Below are 17,867 nucleotides of genomic sequence, written 5' to 3'. Positions count from 1 at the left end.
TGACCGGGCAACAACAAACCAGGGCACGTGACCGGGGGCGCTGCCGGTGTCACGTGGCGCTCGTGCCGCCTCACGCCCGCCTCCCTTGGCTGGCTTCGCAATGGCGGCGTGAAGACCCTGGGGAAACGCTGAGAGGCGCGACCGGCCCGGCCCCGCCCGGCCGCCCGGAGTTGCCCCCGTGCCCTCCCTTCCCGTACCTGCCGCGTGCCGCTCACAGCCCGCCCGCTGCGGAGCGCTGACGGCGCGCGGCTCCTCTGCGCTCCCCGGCCGGCGGCTCCCGGCAAATGGCGGCTCCGGTGTTCGCGCCTCGCCAGCCGCGTGAGAAGCCCTCAGGGCTCGCTCTCCGTCAGGGTATCGGATAGACAGTGCCCCTTCCCGGGAGCGAGCTCCCCGCTGCAGAGCCCTTTGCTAGGCTGTGCGGCACCTTGGCCGGGGGAAGCTGCCCGGTAGGGCGGCCCCCTGAGCCCGTTCCCAGCCGCAGAGCGAGGCCGGGGGACTCGGAGCGGCTTCTCTGAGCACCCTGAGCTGAGGGTGAGGGTGTTCACAGGGCACGGCCGCTGCCTGTCTGCTAAGGGAGCTCAGCGGCACCGCGGGCTCTTGGCAGGGATGCTCTAAGGTATTGCCCCTTATTCTCCGGGATAACACATTGGCCCCACCTGGGATTCTACATCGCGGTACTTGAGCTCCTGGGATGCAGGAGCTTTTTTGGGGGGGCCAGCACCTGTCTAAACCACTGCTGCTGTAGGAATGGAGCCTGCGTGGTGTAGGAGAGACCTGCCGGTAAGCGGCGAGAGTTGGGATTTGCTCGAGGAACGGCCCCAACTTCATTGTGTTTCCCGTGCCCTGCAGGGGTGTGCGCGGCTGGTCTGCCTGGCTTCCCAGTGATCTCTTTTGTTATGTGGAGTGTAGGAGCAGTCCTTAGTGCCCCACCTGGGCGCTGGAGCGGGACCATCACTGCACAGCGAACAGGAGGTGCCACGCGTGGATTTTCCATGGCGTAGTTTCTTTCCACCTGGGAGTTTGGACTGGGTAGAACTTGGCCTTTCACCCGGGACTGCCACCAACAGAGAATTTTGGTCTAAACTTCGTGGATATAAATTTAAATATTGTTTTTTTGTTACTGTTCAACATCACAAGCTATTTGCAGAATAGTTTTAGTGGGTTTAATACAATGGAATTCCTAAATTTAGTCATAAGACCCAAGTTAGACGGGTAGAATGTCCCCCTTGCAGGCCTTGATAACCAACAGCTTTAAAAAAAACCCTTGGAGTTAAAAGTTTTGATACGTATGGGTTCAAAAGGGATTACTTTATGGATAATTAACTTTATAGGTAGTCTTTGTAGGGGGAAGGAGGTGGGGTTTTTTTCTGGTTCTTTCAGGTATTAACAACCCTGAAAAATAAGTACATACTGTTTTTTCACACTACCTGCTTCTTGAAACAAGCTGCAGAGTAACCAGATGTGAATCAGAAAGTTTTTATTATTCTATGCAACTTTGTATACAAGCATTGTTTTTCCTTCTGGAAGCTAAGGCAAGATTTATAATTCTTAAAAAGCACTTGCAAGATGCTTTTGTCAGCATATAAAGGGGAGGTGGGGCTTTTTGTTTTGGTGGTTGTGTGAAGACTGTGTCCTAAGGACGAAATTATCCAAGTGATGTAGATGTAGGATGTGAGGCTTTCCGTGAAGATATCGATGAGGGAGTGACTCAGGGATCCTAAAGCCACCTCTGATACTGCAGAAGTTTCTCCATGTTGCAGTTTCTCCACTGCAACGATGGTGTTGCAGGAGTTACCCTTATTTTGGGCAGTCAGTTTGGCAGTGCTTGGGCCCTCTTCTGTTTCTGCAGCTCTGAGCTTATGTGAGGACAAGGATGGGGCAAAACATGCAAAACTTGAATGAGGTATATTGTATCTTGGACTTCTTGTAAATGTGTTCTCTCCCCTCAGGAAGCAAAACCCCTCAAGTCAGTTGAGAAGAACTGGTCCCGGAAGATTTGATGTATTTTACAGGAATAAATTCAAATAGAGATTTCCAGATCTTACTGTTTCATTTAAAGGGCCATTTATGACTTTTACAAGTTGTTAGTAAATGTCCTGTTACACTGGAGCAGAATTTCATTTTGCTCTTGGCTCTAAACAAACAGAATTGTCAATATGTGTTAGGGCTGAGAGACACCTTTTGTTGGTGACTGGGTACAGAGAACAAATATGAGACTTCCTCACTTCCAGAACAGTTTGTACATCCTGAGCAACACTAGCCACAGCATGTGTAGGCAATAATCTGTGGCATCTCCTGTGCTGCAATTCCCTTTTAAATGAACTTTATGTCCTGGGGCTAATATTTGTATTTTTTCCATATCTTTCATATGGGTGCTCTTGCTCTCCTTTTTGATGATGCTTTGGGAGTTGCCCCTCTGAAGTCAGTAGGAGCACTAAAAGCCTGAATTATTATTCAGTGTATTTTGTGTCCTCCAGACACAAACCTGCAGCCGGTGCTGTGGGAGCCTTTGTGCCCCAAGCACCGGGATCTCGAGGGGCAGGGGCACTGCTGCACTTTGGATCAGAGCCCTGGTTTGTGTGGCCCGACCAGATGAGTACAGGAAGGTCTCATGTTTGTCACTGGAGTGCAGCCCTTGGATGTGCAGCTGCCTGGCAGCACAGAAATAGCCACTGAAGGCTGGAGGGGAAAAGGGTTAAAGAGCTTCCCTTTCACCTTATGCAAATACGAAAGGCATACAAGGGAAAAGGAAGGGATATCAGGAATGCTGTTGGGAGGAGGGACAGCTGTTTGTTTTTTGTCCTCCCCCAGAGTACAACCTATTTAAATATTTACATGTTCTCTTGTTAAAAGACTTTTTTTTCTTTCCAATACTTCTCTGGTTATAAAGTTATGAATGATGGAGATAGATTTGTAATTGCTAATTCTTCCACTTGTAGTGATGTTTAAAAAGAATTTCTATTGTTTTATTTACTCAGAAAAATATGGTGGTAGAGTTTTCTATCAGATTTAAATGGTTTCACCAAGGCTTGTGCTTTTTCTTGTAATATTATTCCTTCTTTTATCTACTTTATGTATTTTATAATCTTAGTAGGCTATCTGAACATGCAGTAAAAGTAGAAAATTTCAGACAATGTGGCCTTGAAGAGAAAGTGGTGGAAGATTAATATTAAATGTCATTGCAGAACATCAATAATGCAGATAATAAAGCACTTGTGGATGCAAAAATTCTTTATTTGTTATTCATAAATAGCTCTGAGACCACTGGGTCCTTCCTTGATTGACACATGGCGTGTTCCAGCCTTGGTCGCATCCTGGGAATCTGTTCTCCTACAAGATCACTGCATCTAGAAATGTATAATTACTCACAGCATCTATTTGTAATTGTTAAAGAATCATCAGGATTTAATGACATGAAATGTCTTGGGTTACAGAGATCTTGCAGGGGTGGGAAAAGTAAAATCAGAACTCCTAAGGCTCCAGGGGAAAGACTTCAGCACATGGTTATATTACACTTAGGAAATAATCTTTTGAAATCAAACAGGTCATGGGTGACACCAAACATGTCCAGAGTCTCTGCTGGGCAGCGGCCGTGGTACCTTAAAGGTATTTCACCTCAATGTAAAATGAGGAACATGTTTTGCACACAGTACAGACCTTCAATATGCAGTCTGAAAGTACTTTAGCTTGAGGAGGAGTTTTTAATTTGGTAGTAGACAGTGAGTATTTCGTGTCTATGGGTAGTTTTATTTTGTCAGACATGCTAATGATGTACAGATGCTGTTTTTGTTTTGAGGAGTAGTGTGTATGTGCCCAAGGAAGCCTTCAGAGAGTGAAGGTTACCCCCTTTTCGTTGAGCTGACTGGTAGAACTCTGACAGACCTTGGCAAGTTGGTACTTTGTTCTCCAAACTTTGCACCCTGTAATAGTTATTTTGGAAGTAATCCTTACTCTTTTCTCTAATTACCCATTTAATCATCTGGTCAAAGATGGTGGCAAAAGTTGCAAATAAGAATTGAGCAAAAAATGGCTCAGGTGCAGGGAAGTCTCTCGGTGTGTGCCTGGTTTGCAGGGGCTGCATAGGTAATGGCGTGAGCGAAGTCTCTGCCACATTTCAGTGTCCAGAACTCTGTGATCTGGCCGGGAGCCACACGGGAGTTTAACGCTGAGGTGACTCTGGTAACTACAAATCCCAGGCAGCATTGCCGAGAGCCGGTCTGTGCGGGCGGGTTGGCATCGTGCCAATGGCAGCGGGGAACTCCCCAGATCCGTGCGTGCCAGCTGCCAGCGTTCAAAAGCGCCGCACGGAGCTGTGCACCGGACTGGGAACTGCCTGTTGCCCTGGGCTGCTTCAAACTCCTGCGTGAGCTCTGACTTGACGCTGTATTCCGCAGCCTCCGTTGCCGGCTGGAAAAAGGCCGCTGGACCGGTGCCGATGGATGCGATCCTGAACTGCAACCCGGAGGACCTGGAGGATTACTACAACTTGCTGGGATGCGATGAGCTAGCGACGGTAAGAGCCTCTCCCTCCCCGCCAGCTTATTCACAGTTTGAACATGCTCGTGTGTCTGCAGGGAATTTGCAGTTATTTCTCTGCGGGCACGAATATTTGAAATGGCTTGGGAATGTTCTTTATTGCCACTTGTAGGCTCTCCCTTGCGAAGCGCAATTTTCTCCTTTGTGTACCGACATTAAGAGCCTGGAGTAAGGCTTAGATTTTAAGTGCCATGTAGAACTGGATTGTGGAGAGAGCTGAAGTAACGGGTTATTTATCAGTGTAGATCAACATGTGAGATTGTTATGAGTCGGGAGCCAACTGCATGTGTTTGACAGCATCCAAATAATAGTTTGGAATATGTATTATTGGTTTGGAAAATTGAATAGGAGCTATTTATGTATAAGTAATACAATGAAAGTTCATAGCTTTAGGGCACTGATAATGCTGCTGAGTTTCTTGAGCTTTATACATATTACAATATTTTTTAAAATGTATTCACTGGTTCAGATGAATACAAAAACAATATCTCTATCATTTACCATATTAATGTCTTTTAAAGGCTGTTTTAATGACATTCAAATACTAATTTTACTAATTTGTTTTGGTAGCAGATCCATGCTTTATAATGAGATTTAGCTAAGCAATTTTTGAGTGATTTGCAGTCAAAACAAGTGTGCATCATGTTAGAAGTGTCCATATAACTTTTTTTTCTTTGCTAGTCTGGTATGCTAATTTTTTTTTTTTTTAAACTTAGCTGTTCTATTGACTGGAATTGTGTTTCTGATTTGGAAGAGGAGTTTTGATTACTCTGCTGTAATGAGGGATGTATTCAGTGGAGATAAAAGCTGTCTTTTGCTCAGTAAATTTAGTCAGACACTCTCACTTGTCCTAGTGGTCAAGTACAAAGATCAGGTGTAACATTTTCGGTGTGTCACAGAAGGAAATGTAAAGCTTTTCCTGAAGAAACTCAGAAATGATCCCAGCAGAGGGCAGTGCTCAAGTCTCCACGCAGCCTTGTTTCGCAGATGCTATTTCTTGTTTTCTACCTCACACTAATTCCTTAAGGGCTTAGCAATTAATGAACAGTTCAGGTACATCTGATAATGATTTTTCAAATTGCTTAAAAATGAAATTAAAAAGCTGGAATAAATCCTAATGGGTCCTGAAAAACAAGCTGTCAGGTATTATTTGTTGGGAGAAGCAGCAGATGTTGCTGCACTGTTTTTTGACTTGAGAGAAAGAACTCCGAGATCCCAGGCTGACTGAGCCCCAGGATCACCTCCCCTCAGGACCCTGCACAGCTCTTCTGGGGTCTCACAGAAATTTGGAGCATTACAGGGATTTTGCAATCTCACTACTTTGTACAGGAGTCAAGTACTTGGCACAGGCTGCTTTAGGCATACACAGCACACTCCCTGCTGCACCACTTTATCTAAGCTGCTGAATATCCTGGTCTTGGTTGGACCTGGTTAAATTTAAGCAGAAATACTCTCCATTTCTACAGATTCTTTGCTGTACTCAAAAACACAAACCAGGTTCATTGTTGGTTTCTGGTAGAATTGAGCTCACAGACACCTACTTCATCTTCAGATGTGGCAGGAAGAGGGGAGATTTAATCTACATCCTTCTTTAAGAGCAATGCTATTCGTATACAGTGGGTATTGAATACCCTTCTTGGTAAAACACCTCACTATATATTTTATATAAATTTCATGTGTGTTGTATAAACTTCCTATAAACTTTTCTTTCTACTGGTTTTTCTTTTAAGCTGAAGACTTCCATGCTACCCCTCTGCTACATTTTACCCCATTTTATAATTTACATATTTTAACTTTAAAGTTCCCCTTTAAGTAACTATATTTTGAAGATGGTAGCTGGCTATACAGTAACCAGTCTCACTAAGTTCTCTGTACACTCCATGTGTTTTTAAGTGTCTTACTGACTGTAAATACACCATGTTACATCTTCTCTGGAAGAAGCTACTGAGTAGAGTGAAAAGTGTAGAATTCTTGAGATACCACCGTAGACCACATTTTTTCCCAGAACATGCCAACAAAATTTGGTCAGCTAGTTGAGTGTAATTTTATTCTAAAGAAAAAATGTTACAAGACTTAACTTCGAAAGAAATAATTTAAATTGTATGTGGCTCTCATGGTTTGACAATGAGGAATTTGTATAAACAGCCTTTGTATTATGGGAAAGAATAGTAATTATTTGATACCTTAGGGCAAATTGTGAAAGGTTAAGCTGAACTGGAATGACATAAAGAAGTTTTGGCTTCTGAACTATGATAACCAGCAAGATACTTGGAAAAGCACTAAATATTTGAAAATCTAAGCTGATGCCCAGTCCAGTAGCCTCCTGTATTTTAACTGTTACTATGTCTTAGTTTTTCCAGTGGTTATAACACTTTATGGTTTTACAATCTGTGTGGGAATTTGTAATTAACTGATAAACTAATACATGCCAATATTCTAATATTGATTATAAATCTATTCTACTGCAAGCCAACCTTTTTGCACAGAAAATTAATTTGACAGAACGAATGTGAACTGCTGGTTATGTAGCGAGTTATCTTGGGGTATCCAAGATGGAAAACTCATGTGGTGCTGGCTGAATTTCCTATGAAGAGGATATGGAGGAAGCCACCTAATCCCAGAAATTGATCTTCAGCAATACAGAGGGCCTTTGCTTTCTGCTGTGAGACTCCGTTGAAAGTTAGAGTTGATGAAGCAAAGTAAAGAGCAACTGAAGTGATGCATTTTCCCTCTGTGGTCAAATGTCTTTGCACATTTTTCTAGAGCCATATGGGATGACTGAGTCTCACAAAAACAAGACTAAGGATGAATGCGTGGAAATGAAATTAAATAAGCAGTGTCAATGGCAGATGGTTGTTGTTACCTACTTTGCTTGTACTAATGCTTGTAAAATTGGATTGGACAAAATCTTTCAGTGTTCTTTGTTGTTCTTCCCATCCTCTTTCAAAAAGAAAATTTGCAAATATTTTCTGTGTTTACTCACTTTGTCTCAATATTTTGTTTAGGTTGAACAAATTCTTGCAGAATATAAGATTAAAGCCCTTGAATGTCATCCTGACAAGCATCCTGGAAACCCCAAAGCAGGTATGTATTCTTTCCTATTTAGAAACGATTTTTTTCTTCTATCAGCATGGCCAAGATACTAAATTCAGCCTTAAAACTTTATTTCCCCTCAATATATTTTAATCATCATGTGCATTAGCACATTCTATTTAAATAGCAAGCTTGTAATATTCTTTCTAAGACTTGCACGCTTGTCTGTGATAGAGCAGGAAGACACTTGTTGGATTTTTTTTGTTTTCTAGGACCTTGAATTTTTTTCCTTTCTTCAATAGGACATCTTTTAATACAGAATTTATTTCTGGAGTGTGTCCCTTCCTAGACCTATGCAGTTTGTGCACGTCCATGCTCAGTGGCATTCAAGTGCCACACTTGCATCAATGAGTTAATTTACTTCCAGGAACAAGCCCATGAGGAACCATGAAATGTGCTTTAGTTTCTTTTAATGTAATTTAATGACTGGAAATGAAGAGAAGCCAGCCCCACGAGGAGCCTCTGTTTGCAGAACAGCAGCTGACGTTTGTGCTGATGAAAGGGTGCAGCTCCTCCGAGATGGGAGGGCTGAGCAGCACCTGAGTTATTTGGAGCCAACCTTACCCATTCATCACCATAGATAGCCCTGGGCAGAGCTCACCACAGCTGAGTAACAAAAAACAGGAGCCAAGTGCCAAATATCAGAGTGGCTTTGTTTGTCACGAAGAGATGTTTTATGCTCTCTTTACCTGAACATGTCTTATTTACTTTAAATACCTTTTTACAGTACTAGTGAGAGTTTACTGTATGTTTTTTATTTCATCAGCTTAAAGCTTAATAAAGAGTAAATAAAGCAGACCTTTTATTTGTTGAAAACTAGTAACTCTAGAATAAGGAAACCTAGTACAATTGTTCTCTCAGCCTGTTGTCTCTTGTTTGATTTATAGTTATCAATTTTGATTAGTGTTTCAGTGTAGTGTATTTCAGAAGAAATCTCTCTAATTTGTAAATTGTAATAAATGACTAATAGTAATAATAATAGATCACTGTAACATAGGTGAGTCATAGATGAAGTGTAAATCTTTATAACCCTTCCACAAATAGTAACATGCAGCTGCATCCTTAGTAACCATTCCATGAAAAATTACCCTGTAGGGAAAAATGAGAGCTCTCATTCATGCAGTCTGGGTAACATTTTTGCATATGTAGGAGACACACCTAATAAAATGCACAAGTTAATTAATCTGAACTATATTTAGATTATTCTTCTTGTTTGTCAGTTCCTGCTCATCTTTTTTTCTCCCTGCTCAAGGTTCTTGTTGCTGTGCTCTGCTCTGACTCCTGTGCTGCTGTAGATCTCAGTGTGTTCCTTCGAAGCACTGTTGCTCTAATTTCCCTTTTTAAGGGGTCTGCAGGGGCTGACTTGTGCCTTTCACCTGTGTACTCTGTAAGTTTCTCTCAAATTTAGGAGCTTTTGAAGCTGGTAGACAAAGGAACATTTTAGTCCTGATTTGCAAGGGTGTCAGTCCACCAGTGGTGCTGTGATCCTAAGGCCAGCCAGAACTGTGCAAGCTGGAAGCAGAACCACATCCCTTGGTTGCTTGCTTCTCCTTCTGCCTTCTCCTCTACTTAGTTTGCTCTGAGCTGTTGCTGGCAGGTCCTTTTTTGCATCTGAATTCATTTCTTTGCTGAACAAGTGTTGTCTCTAGTATCCTTTTGGTTTGTGTCCTAGTGGAGAATTTCCAGAAGCTGCAGCAAGCCAAGGAGACTCTCACTAATGAAGAAAGCCGGGCACGCTATGATTACTGGCGCCGAAGCAAAGTCACCATCCCCTTCCAGCAGTGGGAGGCCCTGAGCAGCTCTGTGAAAACGGTTGGTGGTGGCTGAGTTTGGGCCCTCAGGAGGAGGGGAGGTAGGGCTGGCCCAGACAAAAAATTGCAGAGAGTGAGGGGGTGAGTTACAGCACTTCTGCTGCAGTGCCAGGATTTGGGAAGAGTGGAGAGCAATTCTTGCACTATGGATGTTAAGGAAATTCAGGAAAAATTGGAGGGCTTCAGAAGCCTATTCACAGAAGGGTGTTAGGCCAGTAGTTTTAGAGTGAATTTATCAAGTTGCTGCTTTTATATGTGCTATAGAAAGCTTAAGTAACTTTAGGGCTGTTACCAAATGCTCCAGCACACTTTGCTTTCGTAGGAAACTTTTATTTCTTTTCAAAGTTAAGTTAAAGCTGGGGCCTTTTTATAATATATTCTCCTTTTGGTATATTGCTTATCAGATAGGTTTTCACACTATCTGATTAAATAAAGATCTCATTGAAAAACTCCAGAAGATAGTTCCTTGGAACCCTGGGCTTGCCACAGAGCTTTGGAGGGGCCCTGCTAGGCTAGGGGGGTGACCCGTGACAGAGGCAGGGGTTCTTAGGGTGTTTTCCCTCCTGATTTTGCTATTGAGATTTGGTAGCATGTCCCTAGTAGATCTCAATTCCATATATAGAATTATTTTTTTCCTGCCTTATTAGAGTGAATGATAGTTACAAGGCTACATGGTCATATTTTAAGGCAGGTGAATAAAAGTTTTCAATGTCAATTCTGCCTGTCTCAGTTCTGCTTAGGAGAGAAGTCAGAGACTCTTCAACTACAGCATTATGCCTGAGCTTAAATGTTTACTGGAAATATCCAATTAAGCTTAGTTCAGTTCCAAACAGATGTTATTTGACAGACTTTAATATTAAATCTTTTTTAATTGCCTTGCTTTCAAAGGGTACTTTGAAGTTAAAGACAGATTTGAAAATGAACATTTCTGAAGTCATTCAAGCCCTCTTGAAAAGCCTTCTTCATGACAGAAGAAACTGGACAAAAGGCCCTTAGAATTCTGATGACTTGTACATTTTGTTCTTCAGCCCCACCTGACATAAAGTGTCCTTTCCAATGCTGTTTGTGACATGTAACAATGCTTTCCCCTATCCTATTGACCTGCAGGCTTCTCACTGTGCTTTGTTTAACCATTTATTACAGCAATATAAGAAAGAAAAAGTAATTTAAAAACCCTTTAAAGCATAGGGCTTAGTTCTTTGTTACTTTTTCGTTCCTTCAGTCAATGCACTGGGCTGTCCAAGGTAAGAAGGACCAAATGCTGGAAGCTCCTGACTTTGGTAATACCAACAACATAACTAATGAGATGTGGACCCAACAGACTGAAAACAATGGAGATGGATTGTTGGAAGGGAGCAGGGAGCAAGAAGATGTTGCAATTCCTGATGTGAAACCACAGTCTTCAAAGAATCCAGAGTCCCCAAGTAAGTAAAAACAGCAGTTACAGAAAATTGCGGTATGCAAGGATTGGCCTGAAATGGGGACTTTCAGTCATGAGAAATTCTTCTCTGGAACAGTGTGTTCAACTTGGAGCTTTTTTAATGTGGTTTTAGGTTGGGATTTTGGTTTGGGTTTTATGCTTTTGGTTATTTATTTAATTTTGAAGTTTCCAGATGCTTCTTTCTCCCTATACCAAGTTGCCTTGTTTGTTTGCTAGTAAAACCAGAAACTGGAGAAGAAGAAGAAAAAAAATGCTTCAACCAAAATGGAAATATTAGTTTTCCTGATATATAAAAATACAAAGTAAGAAGAGAAGGGAGCTATTTTCAATGACTTTTTTAAAAATAAAGCTTAAAAATGTTAAGAAAAATATTTAGGTTTGAGGTTTTTTATCCATTATTCAGTACTTTTGCACAGTTTGCATCTGATGAGTTAACGAGGTCTAAAATTTGAGACTTGAAGGTTTCTTTTGTATTCAAACAGTTTTGTTTTTTTTAAATAGTGTATGCACCAGAATAAATGTGTATTTCAGAAGTGCCACCGACCAGTCAGCACTTCTTGGCTCTGGTTTAGGTCATTGTGCCTGATCAAAGCTTCCTTAATACCATGGCCATCCTCTGTTCTGCCTGATCCTTCAGGAGTTTCATAATCTTAGGCCTATGTTAGCAGAGAACTATTGTTAAACAAAGTCCTGTCATTTCTCCCCCGTTTGATTCAACAGGAAATTAGGGTGAACTGTGAGGGTAGCAAAACCTAATGTAATCCCAAACATTTGTGGAATGCAGAAAATAGATAAGAACATTCTACAAAGAAGTGTATGCCAGGCATAACTGAAAATTTGATTTAGAAAAATTATGATCTATAACTTCATACTCTTTGCTCTTTTTTTTTTGGTTGTTAAATCATCACTGCATCCTCTGTAGAACAGTAAAATTTTGAAGTAAAGGAAACATCATTTGTTCCTTATAATGGTGAATTTTCTTTGCAGACATCTTTCTCAATTTTTTTTTTTTAAGTTTTAATTTAATTTTCAGGTGTTTGAATGGGAAAAACAAACTTATCAAGTGCCTACTTCATTTATCCAGTGGCATGTATTTACATTAATAAATGTTAATATTGTGATATATTTGACAGGGTCTGTATGCACTTCAGTCTTTATACTTGATGTTAAGATGTTGATAATGCTTCTTTTTTTTGTCCAGCAAAAATTATTAAATTGGGTTCCACTTTGAAACTGTGGCATTGTCTGTTCCTGTCTGCTGGCCTGGATTAATTCTGGACTACCACCCTACATGGCTATTTCAGCCCAAATAAGAGATTTGAACACTAATTCTGCTCATAGGATTCAGTTTCCTGTAAAAGGAAGGTGACATTTTAGTATTAAAAGGCCCCAGGTCACGTACTTGCAGATTTATCATATCACCATCTATCTCTTCTTCCTTAGATTAAGCCAATGTAATTTGTTCAGTTTTCCTTTGTGAGTCCTCTTTAGGGACTGCCATGGTTCTTGCTGTTCTCCTTTGGACCCTTCCCAGCCGATCTCTATCCTGAAGGTTGGTGTTTGAGTTCTTGTTCCAACATGCCAAGAATTCAGGGTGCTCCTATTTGTCAGTGCTTAGTCAAGGGCACTGGAAGTGACCACTTTTTTGCTTACTTTTTTTGGGAAGACTATCAAGGATTATTTCAGAAAATTTAATTTTATGCATGTTTATAATAATTTAGTTGTCTTTCTCTTTTTTTTTTTTTTTTCCCCTCAGGGTTTTCAGAGGGGAATTACTGGCACTTGCGTTTCCGCTGGTCGGGTGATGCTCCATCGGACCTCCTGAGGAAATTCAGAAACTATGAGATCTAAAACGAGAAACACACAAGAGCATGAGATCATCTGTTCAACAGTTCAGTATTTTTTTTTGCTAGCAGTTATAAGTTATTTGTATTTTGTATTTTTTGATTGTAGCATGTTGTTCCAGTCAATGTCTAAATACTGATTTATCACACATGCTGTGAGCATTACAGATGGAAGTTTTTCTGTTTAATAAGCAAAGCCCTTTTCAGTATTAACATAAAGTGATTTTGTGAAATTATTTAACATCTTATATATTGTTTCCTGTATTCTCAAATATTTTGTAGTGATTAATATTTCTCTCAATAGTGTGATGTTATAAAAAATATACTCTCAGTAGAACCCTGGACTCCAGGGTATCCTATTCAGCAAGGATCTTTCAAAAGCTGTATGACAATGAACTGTAAACAGAACTGTGCTTATCTCTCAACACTGTGTTCTGCTTCACTTCTCCATTGCATTGTACTCACTGCAGTGATTTATAATGTACTCATTACAAACTTAACTTGTAGGAGAATTGTGATCTTATGCTATAGATGAAATAAGAAGGTTATTTGTGAAGAAGGATCTGTGACAGATCAAGCACTCCTTAAAATCACTTGTTTACTACCTTAACAAGAACACTTTTTGCACCAGCTATTTATTTTGTAAGGCAGTTCCAGAACTTTACTTCTCCAGATAGCAATTTTTGTTTTAAGATGTATTGGTGGAAAACTGATCCCCTGTGTATGTGTGCCAGCATTTTCCTGTGGCTTCATAGTAATTTCCCTCCTTGCTCAGGTGTGCTAGACATGGTTTTATCAGGGTTTTGTACAGGGAGGAATGAAAAATGAGACTAGTCAGCACTAATGTGTACAAAATCTCATATGAAAAGTTTTTGATGCCTTGGGCAACTTTTCAAATTCCACATTGTTGTTTATTTGTGTTTGTTTTCTTCTTTGCAAACATGGCTAATATGTCAGGTATTGACAGTGTGGTTTTGTGCAGGCAGATAATTCCATCAGCAGCAAATAAAACTGCATGCATACAGAAAAGGGGTTGCTTTCATCTTTTAATTAAATCCTCCACCCACCACAGCGATTCCTTTGGAATTTCTTGTTATTTGTCACCTCAGGGGGTAAAAGTTTGAGGAATCCAGTTATGAATCCTGGGCAGTGCAATGGAAAGTGTAACCTGGAAAGTCCAGTGTTGTCCCCACATGGAAACAATCTGATGTCTCTCTCCCTGGAGTGATGTGTGTGGCTTGGCCATGCTGTGCTGCCTGAGTTACTTACTGTTCTGCTTTTTTTTTGGGGCCTGTTTGCCACAGACTGTGACCCAGGTGCTGCAAATGGAACCTGGTAACACCTCTATCTTAGTGACCTCAGGGGCGTCTGTATCCTGGAGCCAGCCTGCCCCACAGGGGCTGCTGCCAGTGTTAATGCTGCTTGTGCTCGTCCCAGTTTGTTACAGCTCAGAGTGCTGCTGGTGCGCTGATACAGCTATGCTGACCCTAGAGTGGATGGCATTGGTACCAATAGCCAGATTTATAGCACATCATCTTTAATTTTACATACTTTTCCCTTGCATATTTTGCAGCTGAAAACATAGAGATGAGATTAATAATTTTCTGTGACATTTTTAAAATGTAACTACTGGTTTGTTTTTCTTCTAGTGCATTTGATACTTTATTTCATACAAAGCATTTGCTCAAGAAAGACTTTTCATCCATTTTTTAAAGAGGGACTGTAAACAATGTCAAACAGTAGTAACAGAAGAAGCTCTTACCTTATGTGAAGGTTACTAAGTAATAGGGAACAATTTTCCCTCCAACAAGAAGATGGGAATGCAGCCAGCTGGAGCACTTTGAATCAGATGGCAGCCCAGATTGTTGTCTCCCCATTTCACTTGCGGGTAAAGGTAAAAGGGAGTAGTTGGATGGATGATTTAGCACCTAAGGAGCTGGTTTGCCTTGAGAAGTGAACATACAATAGACCTTTGAACAGCAAACTAATAGTTTGTGTCATTAAATCTGATGTCATTATTAGCCAGTTATTGCGTGGTTGGTTTTGGCAAAGAACCTTTGGTTGTTTGTTCTGGATAAATAATTGCAGATATTTGGAAGGCTCTTAGCCCAGTGAAAGCTCATGGCAAAACTTGTGTTTTGCAACAAGCTGCTCGAGATCAGTCCTGGAATTTGTATTTGCCCTCCTGAGGAAGGCAGGTTGTAACTGGTGCTCCAGTACACCAATACCACCAATACAGACTTTTTTGTACTTCTGTATATGTTAAACTTGAAATGGTCTGGTTTTCTGTATTTCTTGAGTTGAATTAACCTATTCCTAGCAGAGCAAACCCAGATGTATTGGAAAACAAGAGGAGCCTGTGTAGCCTGTTTTGCTTTTTATTCCCCAAAATCAGGTGGGACCTGACTTGTTGGCCAGTAATGACAACTAGCTGGAATAAGCCCAGTTCTCCCTCATGTTAGAAAGTAAAGGAACAAGCACCTGACAAGTTAGTCAGTGTTAGATCATTCAGGGTCCACACCCCAAGCATAAACTGCTTATCTGTTTCTTTAAATATATAGTATTTTTAGAAGTTTTTTGCTAGTAGCATGAAAAGATCCAGTAAATGTCCCACCTGATATTTCATCAGCAATAATGTAGTGCTTTGGGCCCTGCACTGGTGAGCACATAACGTACTTCACATGCTGGAATTTGAACTGGGGCAGGGGTTGTGAGGTGGCTCTCAGGCTCTGTGAAGGTGTGATTAAGGCAATAGGGTATGGTGTATGTGGTTTTCAGCGGCCCACAGAGATTTTTAACTCTCTTTGCAAAGTGAAAACAGCTGCAAAGGGTTGTCTGTGGGGGTGGGGAACAACAGCAAAAAACCCAGACACTATTTATTAGATTAGGGCCTGCAAGTCTCAGGTTTAAGGAGGGCAGTTCTCTACAAGACGTGGTAAGCTCCCATTTTCTTTAGCTTCCCCTTGTGAGTTGCTTAGGTGGTCAGTAAAGGGTCCTGAATGTTTTGGGTACCTGAGGGCTCTGATTTACGTGCTTTGTTATAGCGTTGGATGATTTGGTATGAAAATAAATGGAGTTGTGAGGTGAGCTCAGATCCTCTGGATTCCAGTTAAAAGTGTTGATAAAACCTGGCCATTACTGGACTCGTCAGGGCTGAAGAGTTTTCCTCTGGAAAGTATGAGATAGTGGATGGGGTACAGGTGTATGGTGATAATGATGATAAAATACAGAGTATAGGGCATATTGTTTAATGCTGTGTTTCTAGGGCTTTGGAACTATTTCAAACAAAATTTAAGCAACTATTTAGCCAGTTATTTACAGTGAAACTGAACAGCTTGGTGAGATTCTTGAATTATACAAAACTATTATATAGTTTTATATATTTTTTTATATATTAAAAATATATATTTAGATATATTTTATATATTATATCTATAGTATTATATTTATTTACTGCTGTTACACTTGTGCAAGTGCAGAATATATAAGATTGTCAAGAACTAGAACATTCTCAACCTTCTTGTTTTGCCGGTCTTTGCCATGTTGCTTTGCCAACATTTGCCAAGTGACAGTGTAAGAGTTAAAGTTTGGATGATGAATACAGACAGTGTATGACTTAAAATGTCAGGCTGAGTAATGTTAAATGATAGGTAAGGTCATTTCTTGATTGTTTGTTTTCCTCTTTGAATGAGATTTTTTAAAAAGGCATTTTATATGTTCTATAATAGAAGCAAATATCCTGATTATTAAAAGAGATACACAATATCTTTAATTTCCTGAGCATGAACATTGCTATCTTACCTTCCCAGCAGGCTCATCTCTCATTTCAGGATATGAAAGTGTAAGCAGTGAGGCTGTTGTAAAGCTGATGAAATTACACAGCAAAAGATAAAGGAACTCAGTAGGTTGTTGGGCTCTGTCGCTGTCAGATGGGCAGATGCTTATCAGTTAGTTTATGCTGGATATTTTTATTGCAACCCAGTGCACACCCTCACCCGGCTTTGGGAGAGTTGCCAAGCCCCACCGGTGATGGCAGGCACTGGGTGTGTTTGTGCTTTCACCTTTGCTGTCTTAATCTCATCTCCCTCCCTTGTTAACGAAGATTAGACTCTGCATGTGCTCTGTTTGTCCCAGCTTTGAAGGGCTTGTGTCTGAGTCATTACAGTGGTGCACAGTATAAACTGGGAACTCTTACACACTTTAGGTCTCTGATGGATATCCTAACCTGTCACACCTGATGGATGCTGGAGAAAATGAATTTTCTTTCCTCCATTCCATCTTCACAGTCGTTTGCTCTTTCTCTGTCCTTCTGGTGGAGCAGTAAGGGAGAGGGGTTACTTCTAGAAAGTGAAGTTTGCTGCCAGAGTTCAAAAAATTTCCAGTCTTGACATGTGTTGTGGTTCTCAACATTTTCAACAAAATGATTTGCTTGCTGCTTTGTCGAAAGTGCTTCTCTTGGCACCAAGGACAGACAGCTTTTTTAGGGAGATGCAGTTTGACTTCTGGGCATCAGTCCTTGCACAAACTACATTTACTTTGTTAAGATTGTCAGAGCTGCTCATTCACTAGCTGAGAATTTCCTCAGGCCTCAGATTTTTGCTGGCTAGAGGACTGTGAGCTCCTCTTCTTCCTCACAGAGTTTGTGTGACTGATATCCATTGGTGGGGGTGGGCAGGAGAATGAGCAGGAATGGCTAGAGAACTAAGAGACTGTTGCAGCTGGTTGGGTCTGGTTGCCTTGGGTGCCTTCTGCTGCTCAAGGTCCTTGCTTTCAAGGGATCTGAGCCTTCCCCAGGATTTCCATGTCCACCCTTGGCTTGCCACTGCCAAAGCTCTTGCATGTGCCCTAACAGAAACAAACACCCAAACCTGGAATCCCTGGAAGCCTTGCTAGGAAGTACTTTGAAATGTTCATTTTGCTGCCAGCTTAAACAATTATTTGTTTGTTCCCTTTTTTTAAATTTTGTTCTCAGCAGAGATAATTCAGTGTTTCCTCTTCTTTCCTTGCATCTGTTTCTTGATTAAATTAAGTTGCACTAGCAAAATATGCTAGAAGAAATGGGTTTGCATGTGTGTTTGTGTTGAGTTTTTCTCTTTAAGAGAGAGGAGTGAAAGGTGGTTGTTTCTGCTCTGGCCTATCTGA

General features: G+C 41.1%; 1 protein-coding gene across 5 annotated transcripts; it reads left to right on the top strand.

Moving 5' to 3' along the window:
• The first annotated feature begins 78 nt into the window (after positions 1-78).
• DNAJC12 (DnaJ heat shock protein family (Hsp40) member C12) lies at positions 79-14,750 on the top strand. Of its 5 annotated transcripts, none has more exons than XM_032116481.1 (6): positions 79-318; positions 4,395-4,513; positions 7,542-7,620; positions 9,302-9,441; positions 10,663-10,864; positions 12,638-14,750. In XM_032116481.1, the coding sequence occupies exons 1-6, from the start codon at positions 285-287 to the stop codon at positions 12,730-12,732; spliced, it is 669 nt and encodes a 222-aa protein (XP_031972372.1). In that variant the 5' UTR covers positions 79-284; the 3' UTR covers positions 12,733-14,750. The 5 variants fall into 5 exon arrangements, with proteins under 5 accessions (XP_031972372.1, XP_031972370.1, XP_031972375.1 ...); XM_032116479.1 differs by having other exon boundaries at positions 79-351; XM_032116484.1 differs by lacking the exon at positions 79-318 and adding an exon at positions 374-616.
• The last annotated feature ends 3,117 nt before the right edge of the window (positions 14,751-17,867 follow it).

The sequence above is a fragment of the Corvus moneduloides genome, chromosome 8 (genome assembly GCF_009650955.1).
Source record: "Corvus moneduloides isolate bCorMon1 chromosome 8, bCorMon1.pri, whole genome shotgun sequence".
Taxonomy (NCBI): domain Eukaryota; kingdom Metazoa; phylum Chordata; class Aves; order Passeriformes; family Corvidae; genus Corvus; species Corvus moneduloides.
Note: the sequence above shows the minus strand (reverse complement) of the source record. Positions and strands in the feature narration are given on the sequence as shown.